Source organism: Microcaecilia unicolor, chromosome 5, assembly GCF_901765095.1.
Source record: "Microcaecilia unicolor chromosome 5, aMicUni1.1, whole genome shotgun sequence".
NCBI lineage: Eukaryota > Metazoa > Chordata > Amphibia > Gymnophiona > Siphonopidae > Microcaecilia > Microcaecilia unicolor.
This window is the reverse complement of record NC_044035.1, coordinates 311,451,389-311,473,703: the sequence shown is the minus strand read 5'-3', so window position 1 is coordinate 311,473,703 and position 22,315 is coordinate 311,451,389. Positions and strand designations below refer to the sequence as shown.

At 42.1% G+C, this 22,315-nt stretch overlaps 1 protein-coding gene across 1 annotated transcript in view; it reads right to left on the bottom strand.

The window, feature by feature from the left end:
• The window catches only part of ITFG1 (integrin alpha FG-GAP repeat containing 1), a 312,588-nt gene that overhangs the window by 266,142 nt on the left and 24,131 nt on the right, over positions 1–22,315 (bottom strand). The window contains exons 3-5 of the mRNA XM_030204383.1: positions 20,923–21,062; positions 18,060–18,117; positions 14,592–14,666 (exon numbers count right to left, since the gene is read on the bottom strand). Of these exons, the coding sequence (XP_030060243.1) occupies positions 14,592–14,666; positions 18,060–18,117; positions 20,923–21,062 (273 nt within the window). The remainder of the gene's footprint in view (positions 1–14,591; positions 14,667–18,059; positions 18,118–20,922; positions 21,063–22,315) is intronic.

Below are 22,315 nucleotides of genomic sequence, written 5' to 3'. Positions count from 1 at the left end.
AATTCTTCTGCTTTAATTAAATATTTTTAGGGCTATGGTGTTATAACCTGTAAGAAAAACAGATGCATTGTTTCTGGTATAATCTGTTTGAATTCTCCAAGTCTAATAGGTATCTTTTGACATAATAGCTACCAAAAAAACATTAGGAAAATAGAAAAAAAAACTTTAGAACTATTTTTTTAAATCATGAATATACACATATACATATCTTTCCTATAGCCATTTCTTTGTAATACAACATTTATATAGATTTAGTGTGCAAAACAACATTTCACTATAAACTCAGTATCACTAGAGTAATTTCTCATAAAAATTAAAGAACTAGGTATGTTACTGGAATATTATTTTAGAGTGTTATCTGACTAGTGACTTACTATTTAGCTCTGTATTTCAAAATCCTTGATAAAATGACAGCTGTGCTGGAAATTCTTCTGTCCAAATAAGACGGTAAGATTTGAGTTTACAAGGTATCTTTCATTCAAACAAGATTCAAAAACATGTTTCAACAGTTTAGATGCAGTTATTGCTTGGATGGATGGATGACAATACTTTTCTGGTGTCTAAAAAGCTTCCAAAGGCAATGAAGGGAAGAATGAACAATGCTAATACAGTTAATAGCAAAGCACAGTCATACACTAATAATGAGATTTGCCCATAGCTAGACAGGGAAACAATGAATCAGGAAATCTGAAATTCATCAAGAATTCTGTTATCTCACTGTTGTCTGTATATAACATGGGAAAAGAAGATATATCGAACTGTTTTTCTTTTAAAACTTATTTTATTATTCTCAGGGGAGGTTCTTGACACTAATTTCCCAACATTTAATTTAATTTTACAATCTTGTGGACTGACAGGATCTTAGTGTGGGAGAAGCCGGCTGTTTTGGTAGATGTGAGTACCAATGACATAGGAAAACGTAGGAGGGAGGTTCTGGAAGCTAAATTTAGGCTCTTAGGTAGAAAGCTGAAGTACAGATCCTCCAGGGTCGCATTTTCAGAGATGATCCCCGTTCCATGTGTAGGACCCAAAAGGCAGGCAGAGCTCCTTAGTCTCAATGCGTGGTTGAGGCAATGGTAAAGGGATGAGGGATTTGTTAGGAACTGGATGATATTCTGGGAAAAGAGGAGACTGTTCTAAAAGGATGGGCTCCACCTTAACCTGGATGGAACCAGGCTGCTGGCGCTAACTTTTAAAAAGGAGACAGAGCAGCTTTTAAACTAGAATGGAGGAGAAAGCCAACAGTCATCCAGGAACGCATGGTTCGGTGTGGAGTATCCTTGAAGGATACTATTGAAACAGGACATTTAGGGAATCCCAGTACAAAGGTTTCAACACTGCTGAAAGTAAGCCAGGTGTGCTTAATGAGAGCACAGGATACAGGATGCACATTATCCCCTTCAACTTCTAAGCAGCTTGTAGATCAAAGGAAAAAAAACAACAACACAATTTGAAGTGCCTGTATACAAATGATAGAAGCCTAAAAAATAAGATGGGAAAGATAGAATACATAGCACTAAAAGATGAAGTAGATATAATAGGCATCTCAAAAGCTGGGTGGAAAGAGGACAATCAATGGCACACTGTGCTAATAGGGTACAAATTGTATCGCAATGATAGAGAGGATCAAATTGGAGGGGGGTGGGGTTGCACTTTATGTTAAACAGGGAATGGAGTCAAATAAAATAAACATTCCACATGACACAGATAGCAGAATGGAATCATTATGGATAGAAATTCCATGTGTGTAGGGAAGGAGTATTCTTGTAGAGCTGTACTACCGTCTGCCGGGATAGAACGAATAGATGGATGAAGAAATGCTTACAGAGATTAGGAAAGCTGGCAAATTGGGCAACAGTATAATAATGGGTGATTTCAATTACCCCAACACCGACTGGATAAATGTTATATCAGGAGTCCAATGATTGCTTCTTGGAGAAGCAGGTCCAGGAACCGACAAGAGGGGGAGCCATTTTGGATCTGGTCCTAGGTGGCGTGCAGGGCATTGTGTGAGAGGTGGCAGTGTTGGATCCCCTGGGAAACAGTGATCGTAACATGATCAAGTTTGAGCTCCTATCTGGGATGAACCCGCAAAAGAAATCTACTGTAGCTGCATTTAATTTTCAAAAGGCAACTATAATAAAATGAGGAAAATGGTTAAAAAGAAACCAAAAGGATTGGCTGCAAAGGTTAGGACACTAAATCAGGCATGGAAGTTATTCAAAAATACCGTCTTGGAAGCCCGGTCCAGATGCATTTCATTCCATGTATTTGCAAAGGTGGAAAGAACAGAAAACATCAGCCAGCATGGTTAAAAGGTGAAGTAAAAGAGACCATTATAGCCAAAAGATTGTCCATCTGTATATTCCTTTCTCTGCTTGGTTTGCAAGCACTCAGATCTGATGTCATGAGTATAAGTTCTGTTTCTCCCTACTACTGCTTGTACATAGAGTTCATAAGTTTTGTTTTCTTGTAAATAGCAAGTGTTGTTATGCACTTCTGGTAAATCACATGACAAGGAGTATCTCATGAGGAACTGAAACTATATGACCCATATATGGCAGATAAAAACTGATTAAACCTTGATGGTGAGCGAGTCTGAGAACCCTCCAAAGAAGGAGATGTTTCTACCCAAATATGTGTTTATGGGAAGAAGAGCTAGGAGATTTATTCAACTTGCACACTACAAGAAAGGCAAGTTGCATGAAGGTATCACGTATATGGGATAAAGGAATGGCCAACGAGCACAAAGTATACACATGTATTGGGACAGGAGAGGTTGGTAAGAAAACAGGAAATATCCTTTTAAGAATAAGTAAGAATAAGAGAAATCACTTAATTTAGAAGAAATGGAACTTATAACAGTATATAAGTGCAGAATGAGAAAGACAAATTGAGCAGATTTTGCAATTCAACCTTAGCGTCTTGCTTACTGGGTGACAAAACTGCTGCAGAGGGAACAATCATTTTTGTACAAACCAAGAGAAATACCAAATATTTATTTGGGACACCTATCTATTTCTTTTTTACCAGCCAAGGAGTTTATCTCCATGGCTGAGGTGTTTTCCTCTCCTGAGGGGCATGGGAAGGGAAAACACTTCAAAGAATGGAAAAAAGATACAAATGAAGAAAATAAGAAGCAACATAAGCATTGGCAAGTCAGATGCAAAGCATTAATAAAGAAGGCTAAAAGAGAATATGAATAGAAACTTGCCGCTCAGGTTAAAGCTCATGGTAACAACTTTTTCAGGTATATCAGAAGTAGAAAGCCTGCGAGGGAATCCATGGGACCGTTAGATCACGAAGGAGCAAAAGGGGCACTCAGAGAGGACAAGGCCATAGTGGAAAAACTGAATGAATTCTTTGTTTCTGTCTTTATGGAAGAAGATGTAAGAGATCTGCCTGTACCGGAAATGGTTTTCAAGGGTGATAATGTGGAGAAACTGAAAGAATCTAGGTGAACTTGGAAGTAAAGAGCCAAATAGACAAATTAAACAGTAGTAAATCACCTGGACTGGATAGCATACATCCAAATGTACTCAAAAAACTTAGGCATTAAATTGCTGAACTGCGGTTAGTAATATGTAACGCTGATTTTTAAAACAGGTTCTAGAGAAAATTATAAATTGGTAAGCCTGACGTCGGTGCCGGGCAAAATAGTGGGGAAACTATTATAAAGAATAAAATTATAGAACTCGTAGACAGACATGGTTTAATGGGACAGAGTCAGCATGGGTTCAGCTGCGGGAAGTCTTGCCTCACCAATTTGCTTAGTTTCTTTGAAGGCGTGAATAAACACGTGGATAAAAGTGAGCCGGTTGAAGTAGTGTATCTAGATTTTCAGAAAGCTTTTGATAATGTTCTTCATGAGAGACTCCTGAGAAAATTAATGAGTCATCGGATAGGAGGCAATGTTTTGGTGTGGATTAGGAACTGGTTATTGGACAGAAAACAGAAGGTAGGGTTAAATGGTTGTTTCTCTTAATGGAAAAGAGTGAACAATGGAGTGCCGCAGGGATCTGTACTGGGACCGGTACTATTTAACATATTTATAAAAGATATGGAAATCGGGACTACGAGTGAGGTGATCAAATTTACAGATGATACAAAACTATTCAAGGTTGTTAAAACGCGTGCGAACTGTGAAATATTGCAGGAAGACCTTAGGCAACTAGAATACTGGGTGTCCAAATGGCAGATGAAATTTAATGTGGACAAATGCAAGGTGATGCACATAGGAAAGAATAATCCGAATCATAGTTACCTCATGCTAGTGTCCACCTTGGGGGTCAGCGCTCAAGATAAAGATCTGGGTGTCATCGTATATAACAATTTCCACCTCCAACGTTCTGAAGCTGACTCCCGTGGCACTGAAGGGTTCGTGTTGCCTGTAACCATCTGCCTCACTGTCCCGCCCTCACGTCATAACGTTACGACGTCGAGGGATGAACACTGAGAGGGAAGGGGACGCAGCATAGTTGCCAGGCAGAGTTTCAGGATCCCTCCCTCCGTCCGAGTTTCAGGCTCCCTCCCTTCCAGTTCCAGGCCCCCTCCCTCTGATGTTTAAAAGTCATCTTCACTTACCAACACACGGTTACGGCGGTCGGCAGCAGCGGTAAAACGTGTGCAGCCTTGGCCCTTTTCTCTCTCTCAGCTGTGGTCCCGCCCTCATTTCCTGTTTCCGCAAGGGCAAGACCACAGCTGAGAAAGAGAGAGAAGGGCCGAGCCTGCACGCGTTTTACCGCTGCTGCTGCCCGCCGCCGTAACCCTGACTTGGTAAGTGAAGATGACTTTTAAACATTGGAGGGAGGGGGCCTGGAACTGGGAGGGAGGAAGGGAGGGACGACGACCCTGGAACTGGGAGGGAGGGCGGGAGGGATGGGGGGACCCCTGGAACTGGGAGGGAGGGAGAGAGGACCCTGGCACACACTCTCAATCTCACACACATACTCTCTCTCACAGACACACTCGCACCCAGTCTCACTCTCTCTCTGTCACACACACACACTCGCACATTCACTCTCTCTCTCTCTCACACACACTCTCTCAAACAAACACTCCGAGGAAAACCTTGCTAGCGTCCGTTTCATTTCTTTCAGAAATGGGCCTTTTTTTACTAGCTGTTGATAATACGCTGAAATCTTCTGTTCAGGGTGTGGTGGCAGCCAAAAAAGCACACAGGATGCTAGGAATTATTAGGAAAGGGATGGTGAATAAGACTGAAAATACTATAATGCCTTTATATCGCTCCATGGTGCGTCCGCACCATGAGTATTGCATTCATTTCTTTTTTTTTTTTTTTTGTTACATTTGTACCCTGCGCTTTCCCACTCTTGGCAGGCTCAATGCGGCTTACATGGGGCCGTATCTCAAAAAAGATATAGCGGAATTAGAAAAGGTTCAAAGAAGAGTGACCAAAAAATGATAAAGGGGATGGAAGTCCTTTCGTATGAGGAAAGGATAAAGGGCTCTTCAGCTTGGAAAAGAGACGGATAAGAGGAGATATGATTGAGGTCTACAAAATCCTGAGTGGTGTAGAAGTAAATCGATTTTTCACTTGTTCTAAAAGTACAAAGACTAGGGGACACTTGAGGAAGTTACATCGAAATACTTTTAAAACAAATAGGAGGAAATACATTTTCGCTCAACGAATAATTAAGCTCTGGAACTGTTTGCCGGAGGATGTAGTAACAGCGGTTAGTGTATCCGGGTTTTAAAAAAGGTTTGGACAACGGAAGTGACGTCACGGCTAGCAATGGCAGCTTAGCTCGATAGCTCCCGCTTCCCACAGCTACAAAAAGCTATAATTAGCAGCCATCCGCGATACTGGACAGCCTGCAACGCATCCTTGGAGGTGACTTATCGTGTATCGCCATGAGCAAAGCGCATACGGGGCGAAATAAAGACCCTGAGAAGTCTGCAGGAGGAGGGCCTAGCAAGACGCCGAAGCGCCACGAGGCAATGGCGCAGGCCTCACCATTGGACTCTGATTCGGCGCTATCGTTGGCAGAATCACGGAGGGCCCCCGCCAAAAAGGGCGTCTCTGGCGAGCTTCGAAAGCTCCTCTCCGGTATCCAGGGTGACATTCAAAAATCTAAAGAAGAAATACTGGACCGGATGGAGGTATTGAGCTCGGACCTTCGGGAGTTGGGGGGACGAGTGGGAGACGTGGAACTGCGGCTGGAAGAGCATGCGAACTCCCGGAATGCACATGCGGTGCACTTACAAGAGCTGGATCAAAAAACGAGGGAGCTAAATTATAAATTGGACGACCTCGAAAATCGGGGTAGGAGAAACAATCTCCGATTTCGCGGAGTTCCTGAAGGTGGTGAAACGGAGGATGTCAACCAAATTGTGCAAACTCTTTGCACTAACTTACTGGGGACCAAGGCGGCAGCAACAGTGGCAATACAGCTGGACAGGGCACACAGAGTCTTAGGTCAGCGGCAGGAGAACAGACCGCGCGATGTAATCGTCCGTTTTCACAAGTATGAAGTTAAAGAGCAAATACTTGCTTGTGCCCGGAAGAAACAGGACCTGGAATTTGGGGGAGCTAAAATAACTGTTTTCCAAGATCTTTCACAGTTCACCCTGCAACAGAGGCGTCAACTGAACCCGGCTCTGGATGTTTTAATAAAAGAGCATATCACCTAAAGATGGGGTTTCCCTTTCTCAGTAAACTTCACAATTAAGGGAGCCAAGCACAGAGTTAGCTCACTTGCCGAGGCCTGGGCGCCCCTGCATGCGGCTGGATGTGACCTCAAAGGCACCTCCGGGAGCGGTGGCACCTGCAACTAAAGCGAAGTTCCAAAAATGGCAGCGGATCCCTGAGTCCACTAAGCGAAGTAACCCGAAGCGGGGAGTAGCGGCAGAGGGAACCTGAACCGGGGCGAAGCAGTCTAGTTGGGGTCTGCAATTTGAATACAGTGCTTCTGTGGAGATCACTGGGACAATGGACACCTTTGTGGTAAATCGGGGATAACGAGTTTAGAGTACTAAAAGAATTGCAATGTTGTCAGTTATCCCTGGAATGTTATGTTAGAGGAAGGTTTTTCTCTGCATGTAAAACTGTTTGGAAGAGAGGGGGAATTTGTACGGGGAGATGCTATATGATGTGAGGGTTATGCATGAGAGATGGAGGGAGGGTATAATAGGGGGGATGTGGGAACATGAGGGGAGACGGGGAGTGTTTTTGACCTGTTCCTAGGCTGATTGTGTGAAGAAGGACTTAGGGAATGGTGGTAGTGGGGAGATGGCTGGGGGGGGGGGGGGGGGGGAGCTAGGTTGTCAGGAGCACAGTGGGGTACTTTCTCTAATTCCCATCTAGGGGGTTAACCCCCTCTGGGTGGTGGCTGGATGTGGGGGATGAAGGACTAGGGGAGGGTGGGGGAGGGGGGCGGGGTGTAGGGATGGAGGGGCGGGACTTGCACATTTGAGGAATAGGGGGTTGCAGACATTTGTAATGGAATGGTATGTAGTGTTCACCTTAGCTTGTATTGTTTTTGTTCTGATCACTTGAAATGAGTACGAACTTGAAGGTCTTATCCTATAATGTAAAAGGACTTAATGTGCCTCAAAAAAGGCAAAAACTCTTTAAGGAGTTTCAGCAGCTGAAGCCTCATATAGTAATGTTGCAGGAGACGCACCTTCGCCGGCGGCATGAGAGACTCCTCTCCCATCCTAACTACCCCAGGGCCTATTTTGCCTCCCCTGCAGATGGCTCTAAGAAGTGCGGGGTGGCGGTGTTGTTCCATAAGATGATATCAGTCCAAATAGTGAAAGTCAAGAGGGACCCAGGCGGGCGTTTTTTGTTTTTACATATCATTATAGGTCAAGTTGACATAACAATAGCCTCTAAATATGCACCAAATGACCACCAGGGGGCTTTTTACACCAAGGTAAAGAACCTTTTAGCTACATTTGCCCAGGGATCCATCATTTTGGGGGGAGATTTCAATGGGGTCATGGATCCGAAATTAGATAGATCTGGGTCTGCTCAGCAAGTAGGGAACAAGGACTCTTTGGCTTTAGATTCTCTGGCTCACTCCTTGGGAACTCTTGATGTTTGGAGGCTGGGTCATGCACATGTGAGAGATTATACATTTTTCTCTGCAGTGCATGCCTCATACTCACGAAGTGATTATATCTTTCTTGATGTAGCCCTAGTAGAAAGAGGTCCGAGCGCAGGTATTGGCAGTGTGACACTATCGAACCATGCGCCGGTCTGGGTTACACTGCCCAATATTAAGGCAGAGCATAAAGATAAGAGATGGATGCTCAATGCGAATGTGCTGCAAGAAAGGGAGGTTGTGGAGGGATGTAGGAAAGTGTTAAAGGAGTATTTGGAGTTGAATATGGAGTCAGGCCCTCCCCTCAGTACAGTGTGGGACGCTATGAAGGCCGTGTCTAGAGGCTACTTTCTGCAATTGGCCAGTCAGCGAGCTAAGGCCTGTAGGCATCAATTGGCTCAATGTTTGGATAGGATTCGGAAACTAGAAGAACGGCACAAGGCGTGTGGCTCTCAGGAAGTCCTGGAGGAGCTGCGCAGCCAGCGAATCCAGCTGGATTCTATCTATTCAGAGCACTTATGCCAGCTCCAATCAAGAACGAAAGTTCGTTCCTATGAATTTACTAATAAGGCAGGCCGTCTTTTGGCCATATGGCTGCGAAAACAGAAGGTGGAGAGGGCAGTAACTCAGGTCCGGGGTGGTGCGGGAGATATGCTTAACACCTCAGAGGCTATACAAAGGCGTTTAACGAATTTTACCAGGAGCTATATGATCAGGAGATTAATCCCTCAGCAGAATCCATCGCAGACTACTTAGCGCAGAGTGAGCTAGCATCCTTGACAAACCAACAGCAAGCAACTCTAGATGTGCCAGTTACCCCAATTGAAATCCAAAAGGCTATCCAGAATTTACCATCTTGTAAGTCCCCAGGGTTGGATGGGCTCCCTAACGAATTTTATAAGAAATTTATCCCGGAACTAGCTCCACTTCTGGCAGACTTGTTCAATCAAATTGGGAAGGGGGAGTCCTTACCTCCCTCTATGCTTGAGGCCTGGATAGCTGTGCTACCAAAACCAAATAAAGACCCCTTAGAGTGTGGCTCTTATCGCCCCATATCGGTCTTAAACGCAGACTTTAAAATATTAGCTAAGGTTCTGGCTAACAGACTGGCCCCTCTGCTTCCCACGATCATTCATCCAGATCACGTGGGCTTTGTTCCACACAGAAAGGCAATGGATAACACAAGGCGAGTTGTAGATATTATATACTTGGCTAAAAGATTTAGAAGGCCTCTGTGTTTCCTTAGTCTAGACGCCGAAAAGGCTTTTGATAGGGTGCATTGGCCATTTATGTAAAAAAGTTCTGGAGACATTTGGGATTGGGCCACAGTTCCGAGGGTGGATTCAAGCATTCTATAGCTCACCAAAAGCGTGCATTAGAGTGAACGGGGGGAATTCTGATTTGTTTACCTTACATAGAGGTACTAGGCAGGGGTGTCCTCTCTCTCCGCTGTTGTTCGCTATGGTGATGGAACCATTTGCCTCTAGGGTCAGATCAAATCCTGGGATTACTGGCATTACGATAGCGGGGAGGGAGCATAAATTGTCTTTATTTGCCGATGATGTGCTGCTCTTTGTCCCTCGGCCTCTGACCACATTTCCTGTGCTCTTGCGAGACATTGAGGAGTACTCGGTAGTATCAGGGTTTCGAGTGAATATGTCGAAATCTGAAGCCTTAAACCTGTCGCTTCCTATGGAAACGGTGGAAGAATTAAAGTCCTTGTACGCTTCTCGGTGGGCTAATAAGAGCCTTCGATATTTGGGGGTGAACATAACGGCCAAGTTTTCAGACCTCTTTTCAGCTAACTATAAGGGAATGGCCCGGGTGCTTACAGAGGACATGGAAAGGTGGGGAGACTTGGAACTTTCCTGGCTCAGTCGTATAGCTGCAGTTAAGATGAATGTCCTGCCGCGCCTGCTATATTTATTTCAGGCCCTCCCAATCGAGATGCCCCGCAAGTTCTTAGCTGCACTACAAGATCGTATTGTACGCTTTGTATGGGAAGGCAAGAGGCCGAGATTAGCGCGGGCCTTCTTATATCAGGTAAGGAATTGGGGAGGGCTCGGGGTCCCTAACCTGAATTGGTACTATCGGGCAGTGCAGGCGCGTGCGGCAGTGGACTGGTTTCAGGGCCATCCCGATAGGCATTGGGTGCATATAGAGCAATTTACTGTGGGTGATAGGCCCCTAGGGGTGATTATGTGGCTTCCGAGCTCCCTCAGGTCATTGGGGGAGGGCCTGTGTCCTTCTATATATACCACTCTAGCCAACTGGGATAGTCTTTTTCCACATCGTCGGTGCACACTGTCTCGCCTGTCCCCTATTGCGTACAACCCATTGTTTTACCCGGGAACAGAGAGAGGTACGTTTACTAGGTGGTACGAGGGAGGGCTGCGATAGTGGGGACAACTGTTTGAGGGGGAGTCTCTTATGTCATACCCAGAAGCCCGAGAGAAATTCTCAGTAGTGGAGACCGATGAATATGCCTACCTTCAATTGCATCATTTCCTTAAAACACGGGCAGTCCGGGAAGTGATGCTTAGGGAAAAGTCAGTACTAGAGCACCTTTGTGAGGGAACGGAAATGATCAGTGGACTGATATCACGCCTCCACAATGTTATCATACAGCAAGCACCTCGATACACTCTTCATAGGAGGAGTTGGCAGCGGGAGTTGGGCATGGAGGTGGTATGGGAGAGGATGGAGAGAGATGCGGCGAAGGTGTCGTCTCATGTTCCTTTTAAGGAGAATGCCATTAAAGTCCTATTTAGGTGGTATATGTCACCTGATCGCCTCCAGCGCATTTACCCAGCGTTGTCGGGGTTGTGCTGCAGGGGTTGTGGGGTTAAGGCTTCTATGGGGCATGTTTGGTGGAACTGTAGGAAAATCAGGGCTTTCTGGAAAGCGGTCCGCAGCAGATTGCAGGTGTGGCTGGGAAGCCCTGTTCCATGGCACCCCACAGTCTTCTCTTCTCAGCAAAAGTGGTGGGATTTTCTCCCGCTCAATATCACCTTTTACGTTATGCCACATGTGCGGCTAGAATTGTTATAGCGGCATGCTGGAAACACCCTGCAGTCCCACCATTAGCTCGGTGGCTTAAGAAACTGGGGTACGTCTGTGAGATGGAAAAGTTAATAGCTGAGAGGTGTAACCAACTCAGTAGGTGGCACTCAACTTGGGGTCCTTTTCTCATAACTACAAAACCTGCAGAATGATACGAGTACTAGTTGTGCAAGTCCAAATAGGGAGGGGGGGTGGGTGTTGTTCTATATTGTAAAAGTTCTATAAAGATTGAAGTGTTGGAGGCTTTGTTTGTACAAGTACAGTGGCAAGCCAGTATACGGGTCTGGGCTTACTGGGCTGGCAATGTGGGGTTTGTGTGTTCTGCACTGATTAGTGTGTTGCTTATGCTATGTGGTATGACATTTTATGTAACATATAAGGTCCATTCCTGTTATGTTTTGTTGGACAACTGTTCTTATTTTTTCAATAAAGACTTCATATAAAAAGAAAAAAAAAAAAGGTTTGGACAAATTCCTGCAGGAAAAGTCTATAGTCTGCTATTGAGACAGACATGGGAAGCAATTGCTTGCCCTGGGATTTGTAGTATCGAGTGTTGCCACAATTTGGGTTTGTGCCAGGTACTTGTGACTTCTCCGGAGTAGCCTCCGCACTCTGGAATGCACTCCCTGAAAGGCTTTCCTTAACACAAGACTATCTCTACTTCAGGAAGTAGGTGAAAGCTTGACTCTTTAACTAGGCCTTTAATGGAAGAATTAAATGACACCTGCTGCACATACTATAGGAGGACATGTTTATTCACTCCTACCCTTGCTAAGGTAATGTTCAAGCAACTTTCTTTAAACTAATCCCTTATTTCTTACTCCTGTTACTTTATCTTATCTATCTATATGTTCTATAGATAGATAAGATAAAGGGAAATCGTGCCAAACGAATCTCATTGAGTTCTTTGATTGGGTGACAGGAGAATTGAATCAGGGACGAGCTATGGACATAATCTACTTAGATTTCAGCAAAGCTTTTAACACGGTTCCCCACAGGAGACTCTTAAATAAATTGGATGGGCTGAAGATAGGACCCGAAGTGGTGAACTGGATTAGGAACTGGTTGACGGACAGACACCAGAGGGTGGTGGTGAATGGAATTCACTCGGAGGGAAAGGTGAGTAGTGGAGTGCCTCAGGGATCGGTGCTGGGGCCGATTCTGTTCAATACATTTGTGAGTGACATTGCCGAAGAGTTATAAGGTAACGTTTGCCTATTTGTGGATGATACTAAGATCTGTAACAGAGTGGACACCCGGGAGGGAGTGGAAAACATGAAGAAGGATCCGAAGAAGAAGAAGAATGGTCTAAGGTTTGGCAATTAAAATTCAATGCGAAGAAATGCAAATTGATGCACTCAGGGAATAGAAATCCACGGGAGACATATATGTTAGGCAGGGAGAGTCTGATAGGTACGGATGGGGAGAGGGATCTTGGGGTGATAGTATCTGAGGATTTGAAGGCAACGAAACAGTGTGACAAGGCGGTGGCCGTAGCTAGAAGGTTGTTAGGCTGTATAGAGAGAGGTGTGACCAGCAGAAGAAAGGGGGTGTTGATGCCCCTGTATAAGTCGTTGGTGACGCCCCACCTGGAGTATTGTGTTCAGTTTTGGAGGCCGTATCTTGCTAAGGATGTAAAAAGAATTGAAGCGGTGCAAAGAAAAGCTAAGAGAATGGTATGGGATTTGCGCTACAAGACGTATGAGGAGAGACTTGCTGAACTAAACGTGTACTCTGGAGGAAAGGAGAAACAGGGGTGATTTACAGACGTTCAAATATTTGAAAGGTATTCATCCGCAAATGAATCTTTTCCGGATATGCGAAGGCGATAGAACGAGAGGACATGAAATGAGATTGAAGGGGGGCAGACTCAAGAAAAATGTCAGGAAGTATTTTTTCACGGAGAGAGTAGTGGATGCTTGGAATGCCCTCCCGCGGGAGGTGGTGGAAATGAAAACGGTAACGGAATTCAAACATGCGAGGGATAAGCATAAAGGAATCCTGTGCAGAAGAAATGGATCCTCAGGAGCTTGGTCGAGATCGGGTGGCAGAGCCGGTGGTGGGAGGCGGGGCTGGTGGTTGGGAGGCAGGGATAGTTCTGGGCAGACTTATACGGTCTGTGCCAGAGCCGGTGGTGGGAGACGGGACTGGTGGTTGGGAGACGGGGTTAGTGCTGGGCAGACTTATATGGTCTGTGCCAGAGCTGGTGGCAGGAGGCGGGCTGGTGGTTGGGAGGCGGGGATAGTGCTGGGCAGACTTATACGGTCTGTACCCTGAAGAGCACAGGTACAAATCAAAGTAGGGTATACACAAAAAGTAGCACATATGAGTTATCTTGTTGGGCAGACTGGATGGACTGTGCAGGTCTTTTTCTGCCGTCATCTACTATGTTACTAGAATACTGGGCTAGGTGGACCATGGGTCTGCCCCAGTATAACTATTCTTATATTTTTGTGTGTATTTGCCTGAATTTCAATGTATACTCTGCGCTATACACATGTGTAAATCCTGAACCCCACCCCTGAGGATGAACCATTGGTCTAACCTAGTATGGCTACTCTTATGTTCTTATGACCATCAGGCAGTTAGCAAGACATACACAGATAAAATAAGAGGAACACAAAGACAAAACTAATGATGCCTAAAAATCTATTTGCCCTCCCCCTTTCATAAACCATACAAATGCCATGTGTAGCCAATGCAATCAAATGGATTTTCAGCAATTTGAGAAATCGCAAGTAGTCTTTAACTCACACTACCACTGGTAGTGTATTCCACACATTAGGAGCTACAGCAAAACAAAAACAAAAGGAGTTTGAATCACACTTAGCTTCCCATCCTCCACTGGAGGATCAATCAAACCCTTCCCAGATGGCTGCAAGATCATCGGGGACCACAAGGATTATCTCCCTTAAATAACAAGGGCCATCATCATTTAAGGCCTTAACTACTGTACAACAGAACTTACTCTACCTGAAATTTTACAGGCAAGAAACAATGAAAACACTGGAGTGATGTGGTCCTGCTTACTATAGCCAGACAAGAGTCGCACAGCAGAGTTCTGTACTAACTAGAGTGAGTGTACTGTACATGCAGGCAGACCTAGATATACAGCATTACAGTAACCTAGCTCAAACAGTGCAAGCAAATAAAGCACCAGACGAAAGCCTTACTAACCCCTTTAATGACCCTTATCTGAGACCCCCACACACACATTACAGGTACTGGGACAGGACCAGAAGGATGATGGGAATTCACAAGAGAAAAAAAAGAAAGCTGAACATATCCATCATTCAAAAGATTACAGAGAAACAACTTAAAAAATATTTTGCTCATCACATCACTTTCTAATACCCAGATGTATAATTTCCACATTGAAACACAAAATATATTGCAGCAAATCTACATAATGTTCTCTTCAATAACATTATGAAATATGTATGAGTAGTTCTGACTTACCCTCCAATTAGAACTTGTGGTTGCCTGCTTTCATTTGTGACCCCAAACACATCAGGAATTAAATCACCATTAAAACTGAAAGGGAAAAAAAAAGCTTAATTTTCTAACTGTCCATTCTTCCTAAAATATGCTTTCATTAAAAAAAAAAAAAAAAGAGGTTATGTTCTAATTTTCAGTTTTAGCTTACAATTTTCAGCTTCCCAATGCAGCAACTAGAAGTGAACCTTTTTCATACTGTGATGAAACACAGACATTCAGCAACAAAGAATTTTATCAATGTTTGTACAGCTGAACTATTCGTCTAAGAGCAGAAATTTCAAAAGCTTAGTTTTAGTTCCAGACTACACAAAACCTTGCTTTTCTTTACACCACTGATTTAAAAACCTAAATATAAAACTGGATTGCTCATAGTATAGAAGCCCTCATTTGAAGTAATGTGTGTAATTCTGGAGACCATACCTTCAAAAGTTATACACCAGAAGGAGTTCACCAAGGGGGTGACTAATTAAATTGCTAATGATCAGACTTAAAGATGAAAATATGTATATTCTGGGGATAAGGCAGGGCAGGGTAGGTATGACAGAAGCATAAAATACCTCACTGACATTATTGCACATGAGGCAGCAGGGTCACAGGATGGAAGTGAAAGAGGACAGACTCAGGAATCATCTAAGGAAATACTTCTTTACAGAAAGGGCAGTGGATTTGTGGAACAAACTCCTTGTGCAAGTGTGGAGTTGAAGAAAGCATGGGAGAAGCACAGAATATCTGAAGGAGATGAAGGAATTGTACAGCTGACCAGCCGGTGTGGATGGGAAGATTTTAAATATATAGAAAAGAACATCAGATAAGGGCCAAACTGTGCATGGTGTGCGCGGTACTAAGTTAAACGTGACACCTTACTGCAAATTGTATTGTATAATTACTGTTTCCTTATTATCAAACAATGAAAAAAAAAAAAATAAAAACATGAATACAGCAGATATAAAATTTCAAACACTTTTTTGGTCAATATTTGGTAACATGTTTAGCAGGAAAAACCAGCTTTCAAATGCTTCCTGTAGCCAACTATGGGACCTTTTTCTTAACAGTGGTAACATTTTGCACTTACTGTATATTAGATAGAAAAAATTAACACACAACACCTCTGTGCTAAATGTTGGGAAAAGGCTCCCTGCATTTCCTATAAAATTATTACACAGAAAAGCACTTTACTGTGAGGGTAAGTGCTCCTGTGCATGCACTTCCTACATCCACACTACCTGCACCACTGACTATGCACTAACTGTGATGCCTATTTCATGCCCAAATACAGGGAATGCAGTTAGTGCACGAATTAGTGTGCACCATCACTGTCAGCAAAATAAAACTTTCTGCAGCTATGTGTTGCTACTACATGCTATTTCACATGATAAATGCTTAGAACGCTTCAGTAAAAGGGCCCCAAGTCTTTTCTACTCTTCCTGTTGGAATTTTTCCTCACTCTTCCTTGTAGAGTTGTTCCTACTCAGAAATATTCTTAGGTCTTCTTGCATGCACTGCATGTTTGAGATCTTCCCACAGATTTTCAATAATATTCTAGTCTAGGGACTGTAAGGCCATTCGAAAACCTGTTTCCTGTGAAGTATGCTTTACATTACCATCTTGCTGAAATAGTTAGCCTCTTGTTGCCTTCAATTTCTTCATTGACTATGGGACATTAGTTTCTAGGACACTGATGTTTAGCTGAATATTTCTTATGCTACTGGCTGCAATAAAACCCCGAGGCATAAGAGATCCACCTCTATGCTTTGGGCCTTATTCTCTAAAGGTTATGCTCCTATGTTTACGCTCCTAAATTTATGAGCATAATTTATGCTTATAAATTTGATTATGCTCGTAATTTAAGAGCATATATTTTAGAGCATAAATTATGCTCATAAATTAGGAGCATAAATTTAGAAGCATAACTTTTATAGAATAAGGCCCTTAATGGTTGGCAAGGTATTTTTCTTCAAATGCTTCACCCTCTTTCATCCAAATAGATCTTGTGTGTTCAATTTTTGTTTCATCAGTTCAAAACACTTTGAAACTTCTAGACTAGGCTTATCAAGGTTCTCTCTTATATATCTTACATGAAGACTGCTGAGGTCATAGATAAAGATTGCTTTTGACAACTCTCCCATGTAGATCATTGTAGTTTTCTAAGAATATTTTAACTGTTATGTTCACATTTTAAACAATTCTTCCTGATTGCCTGATAATTATTTGCCCAGTTACTCCTTTTGGAGCTATGTACCATAGATCTGTGAACAACTATTCCAGTATCAACTAAACTTTTCAATATATTATTTTGAGCTACCAATAGGTTCTGTTTTGCAGATTTAACAGATCTTCAGGCAGGTCTGGCAAACCCATATAACTTCCATTTGTTAATGATATTGCAGACAGTAGAAGTCTGCCCAGCACTGGTTTTGCTTCTCAATTATTATTGCCACCCAATCTCCGCTAAGATTCCGTGGATTCATTGCTTCTAAACAGGATTCCTTTTTGTTTATCCCACCCATGTTTGAATTTCATTACTGTTTTCTTTTCCACTACCTCCCACGAGAGGGCATTCCATGTATCCACCACCCTTTCCGTAAAAAAATACTTCCTGACATTATTCCTGAGTCTGCCCCCCTTCAACCTCAATTCATGTCCTCTAGTTCCACCACCTTCCCGTCTCTGGAAAAGGTTCGTTTGCAGATTAATACCTTTCAAATATTTGAATGTCTGTATCATGTCACCCCTGTTTCTCCTTTCCTCCAAGGTCTACTACTACTACTACTTATCATTTCTATAGCGCTACTAGATGTACGCAGTACTGTACACTTGAACATGAAGAGACAGTCCCTGCTCGACAGAGCTTACAATCTAATTAGGACAGACAAACAGGACAAATAAGAGATAAGGGAATTACTGAGGTGGGGAAGATAAAATAAGGGTACTGAACAACTAAGTAAGGGTTAGGAGTGTTCAGCAAATTTCTCCTCACTTGGTTTACAAGGCAAATCCCACACCATTTTTGTAGCTTTTCTTTGCACCGCTTCTAGTCTTTTCACATCTTTAGCAAAATACGGCCTCCAAAACGGAACACAATACTCATATGCTTCAGTTAAATCAACTGGTAGGCTCTCCAAACCTTTATACCTGCCGTAGACCTATTTTCAATCTACTAAATGAGCAAACAGTAATTATGCATTATGAATTACAGAAAGATATGTAGAGGGTGTGTCCGCTTTGTCCACGTAGGGATTAAAGATAGAGCTCTAAAAAATGCCACACACAACTGTAAGACAAGTTACTAATATTTCATTCAACAGAAGATACTGTACATTCAGTCTTAGAAAACATTAATAATCAGCATTAGTATATAATAACTGTGCTGTAGCTCAGCAGCTATAGTGCCACTGACTTGAAACTGATGAAGTTAAACTATGTACTTACTCCATAATCAATGGTTCATCATGGAATGTTCTGTTCAAGTCAGTCTTGTTATTATAATCTAAAAAAAGAAAAACCATTTCAAGAAATTATGTTGCACATAGTTATTATTATTTTTTAACCCAGCTAGAATGGTTTGTCTATTACAAGAAAGGAAGGCAACAATGATCTCTGAACAAAAATATCTACATACAGTACAATTGAGGGATACAATAAAAACATTTTGGTCTTTCAACTTAGGTAAGTCTGCATGTCCAGGCGCCTCTGACTGGCTCCACCAAATTTTAGACTACTAATTTCTTTTTACCTTTTATCCGTTAGAAATAGCTATATAATCTATTAGGAAAATGACCACCTATATCCAACTGAAGTTGTTTGGGGTCAGAAAGAAACAGTGGAACATCAGCCTCAGTGCTTTATCCAACTCTGACCACCTGTGGTGCGGCCTCGGGAGCCCCCCCTCCCTTACACACACACACACTTAGGGTGCAGGACTCCTCCAGAACTACAGCACCCCTTTATCTTTCCTGGTAGGATGCCAAAGTCCTGCCAGCCAAATACGGTGCCGCCATTCCCCTCCTCCTTGCGCTGCTTCCTTTCTGTAGAAGTCGGCGGTGGGCTTTCAGTGGCATGAAAAAAGGGAATCTTAGACATTGCTCAATAGTGACACTATCTGGTTGTACGAGCACATGGACTTCAAGAGAAACTAGCCATGGTCTGTGCCTCTTATCCAGAAGAATAGTGATTCAAATGGAACTGGGGAAAAAAGGAATTCAAATATGGGGAAATTCATAGGTAACAATGAATAAGAGACTAAATGGTGGGGGGTGTAGTTATCAACATGGGCTACCATTAATACATGTTAGTTACTAATAACTGGGGTTAACAGTAAAATGTTTCACTACATAAAATGGGACCCGTGGTAAAATAATCCATCTTAACAGTAACCCACATTGTTAACTAGGCATTATCTTTTGATGAACAAATATCAGATGTAATAAGAAAATCTTTTTAACATTTACGGAGATTAAGTTCTATTAGAAATTCGTTGGATAAAGATTCCCTACATACGTTAACGTATGCTTATATTATTACATGTCTAGACTACTGAAATGTCATTTAAATGTAGGCACCACAAAGGCAAATCTAAGACATTTACAATTGATACAAAATACTGCAGCCCGTGTTATTTGTCGAGCATTGAATTATGACAATTACACCACTTTTATATCAACTTCACTGGCTTCCGATTCAAGACAGAATAAAATTTAAGATCTACATTCTGACATATAAAGCGTTACATTTATCAATGCCATCGTATTTAGCAAATCTTACTATACCATATGCACCAATAAGCACTCTTAGGTCGCTTACAGATAATAGGTTAGTAATTCCATCACCAATGAGGGCTAGATGGGAATCTACACGAAAGTCAGCCTTCTTTTTTTCTATTGCCCTCACTTTGGAACGGTCTCCCAAAATTATTAAGATTAGAGGACACATATACCCGTTTTCGTAAAACCCTAAAAACATATCTTTTTCAAAATACATTTGATAATAATGCACGATAAAGATAAAATAAACAAGATGCTAATTCACAGTTTGAATTATTATAAATTTTTAGATTTGGTATAATTGTTATTATTCGTTATTATCTTTTGTATGGTTGGTTTGCTGTGCTTTCCTATCGATTACTGGATTTCCTAGTTGTTTTGTGTTTTTTAATGTTTCTTTTTAACATGTATTTATTTATTTATTACATTTGTACCCGCACTTTCCCACACAATGCAGGTTCAATGCAGCTTACATAGTAATTTGAAATACAAAGTCTAATAGTGATGAAACATGATAAAGTTGAAGCTTGATAATGTATGATTAGGATAAGGGAGGGTAGACAAGATATGATAGTATAGGTTGGGGGAAATGGGGTAAGGAGGAATATAGTAAAGGAGAGATGGTGAGGAGATGGTATATTAAATAAATAAATGATAAAGCATATTAATGCCAATTGGGCAGCAGTCATTGGGCAAAAATTAAAAGACCAAATTACATGGCAGATTAAAAAAATATATTCTTGATTTGAGTTAAGATGAAAATGAAAGAAAAAGTTGCACAAATTGCAATGGACATTTAGTGAAGGTACTAGCTACTGATACTGTTTACCAAGAAGGTGGAACACATGCTACGATTAAACTTAAACTATTTTAATACTGAAATCAACAGCAAGGTAAGAAAAAAAAAAAAAAATAAAAGGCACAATCTGCAAAATACAGGCAGCAAAACAAAAGCTGACTAGCAACACAGAGAGAAAATAAAATAGTCTTTAGTAACCATAACACTTTAAAACAATGAAATGCCCAGAAAGGGCTACATCAGGGGTCTTACAAGAAGGAATGAAAACTAGGAACTTCATTCATGTGAATGCGCTCACTGCAGCGGCCCAAGAATTTCTTCTCACATCATGCTGTGAGAGGAAACTCATTTAAGAACCGTGACACAGCTCTTTACAGGCAAATCAGGGCCATGTCGGTGCATTTTGTAGTTTTTAAAGTGTGGTGGTTAATAAAGACTATTTTATTTTCTCTCTCTGAGCTGCTGGTCAGCTTTTGTATTGCTACCCACAGCAAGACTGCAGTTTTTACTTGTTGGAAGTTGCTGTATAATAGCTATCTTCTAATGCATTCAACATATGTGAAAATAAATAGCACCACATTTTAATAAAAAGTAAATAAATTTAACCATTAAAAAATCTACCCGCCCCCTTTAAGCATGCTCTATAAGGAAAGAAAAGTATAAAACAGTCAAAACAGCATGTATAAAGCTCATACCTATCTCCATAGAATATGTACTATGTTGTCAAACTTACCTAATGTTTGATTGTGTCCCCAAAATATGAATGCAGATACGGGAAATTCACTATTAATCTTATTAGTAGTAATGAGGACATCCATCTGTGAATCACCATTGTAATCTCCAGGCACTACACTTGTTATCACACCCCCACTTCTGAAAGAACAAAGGCAGAATAAATTCCAGTGTACAGTGCTCATAAGCCTATGTAGAATGAGATAAAGGGCACTCAACTTTTAAAGAAAAGTCTGTGAACTAAAAATACACAATGTCAAGGGAATTTATGATGCTACAGCAAAGGGACTGTCCTGAGAGCTAACGGTATGAATGGAGTCCCAACTGTCTTACACTAAATCTTAGGTAAAGATCTCTTAGACACAGGTCTCTAGAGCCAAACCACTGCTCATAGGACCTAGATGGGAATCTTGAGTGAAGACTGCAGAATGGAAAGTTGTATCAAGACCTCTTTCTTTCCTAAAAGGTTGCAGGAGACAGCTCGACATCCTAGGGAAACATGGGACCAAGGGTTTTCACATAATTATTTCCTTGCTGCTGCTAGAAGATATCAGGTGCACCTGAATGCTGGACATTTGAAGAACTTAATAGTCCAGCCTGTATATTGTGGTTTCCCAAAATATACATCTGAGACAGGACCACTGTGCAAGTGGCATTGGTTCTCTGTGGGAGACAGCTCAAGAAAATGTCCTTCAAGATAAGGTTATTGACAAGATGTGGCCCCTAAGGAGTGTCAGAATCTGCCACAACTAAGCTGATTGCAGATGCTAAAGGACAGAAGAGCGCCCAGCCTCTAAGGAAACAGTTCTATATGTTCTCTAGCACCTGCATTTGTTTTGAGCATCAGGGCATGAGAGCACATAGGAAATGCAACTTTATTTGGCTTTGTTAAAGAGGAGGAACTGAGGGAGGAGGTGTGCTGAAACAAAGAAATATTGGACTGTTGCATATTGGCACCTGGAGCTGCATGCACACACATCTGAACATATAATGGAATGCTACTCTGTGCATAAACAACAGTATTGTAGAAATAATGGCATTCTAGTTCACATGCTGACACGTGCATGCAACTCTGGGCACCAATACAGTTTTCTTGTGCACTAAGTGTAGCTGCTGCTAGCACAGATCCATGTGTTCATGCTTTTGACACACTCTCCCAGGCTAGCGCGTATTCTTTTTGCACAGCCTATTACTATGCAATTTACTTACAAAATTGGTGAGCATGTAAAGAAAAAAAACAAAAAACAACACATATATTAGGAAATGCTAAGTTGAGCTTTAGCGTACAACCCTAATGCACAACTTTCTGCATCTGTCCATTAGAGGGTAGCTTGGTAAGAGGCTGTCTAAACCTGTGCAACAGATATGGACACAAATTATGCCTATTAAATAAC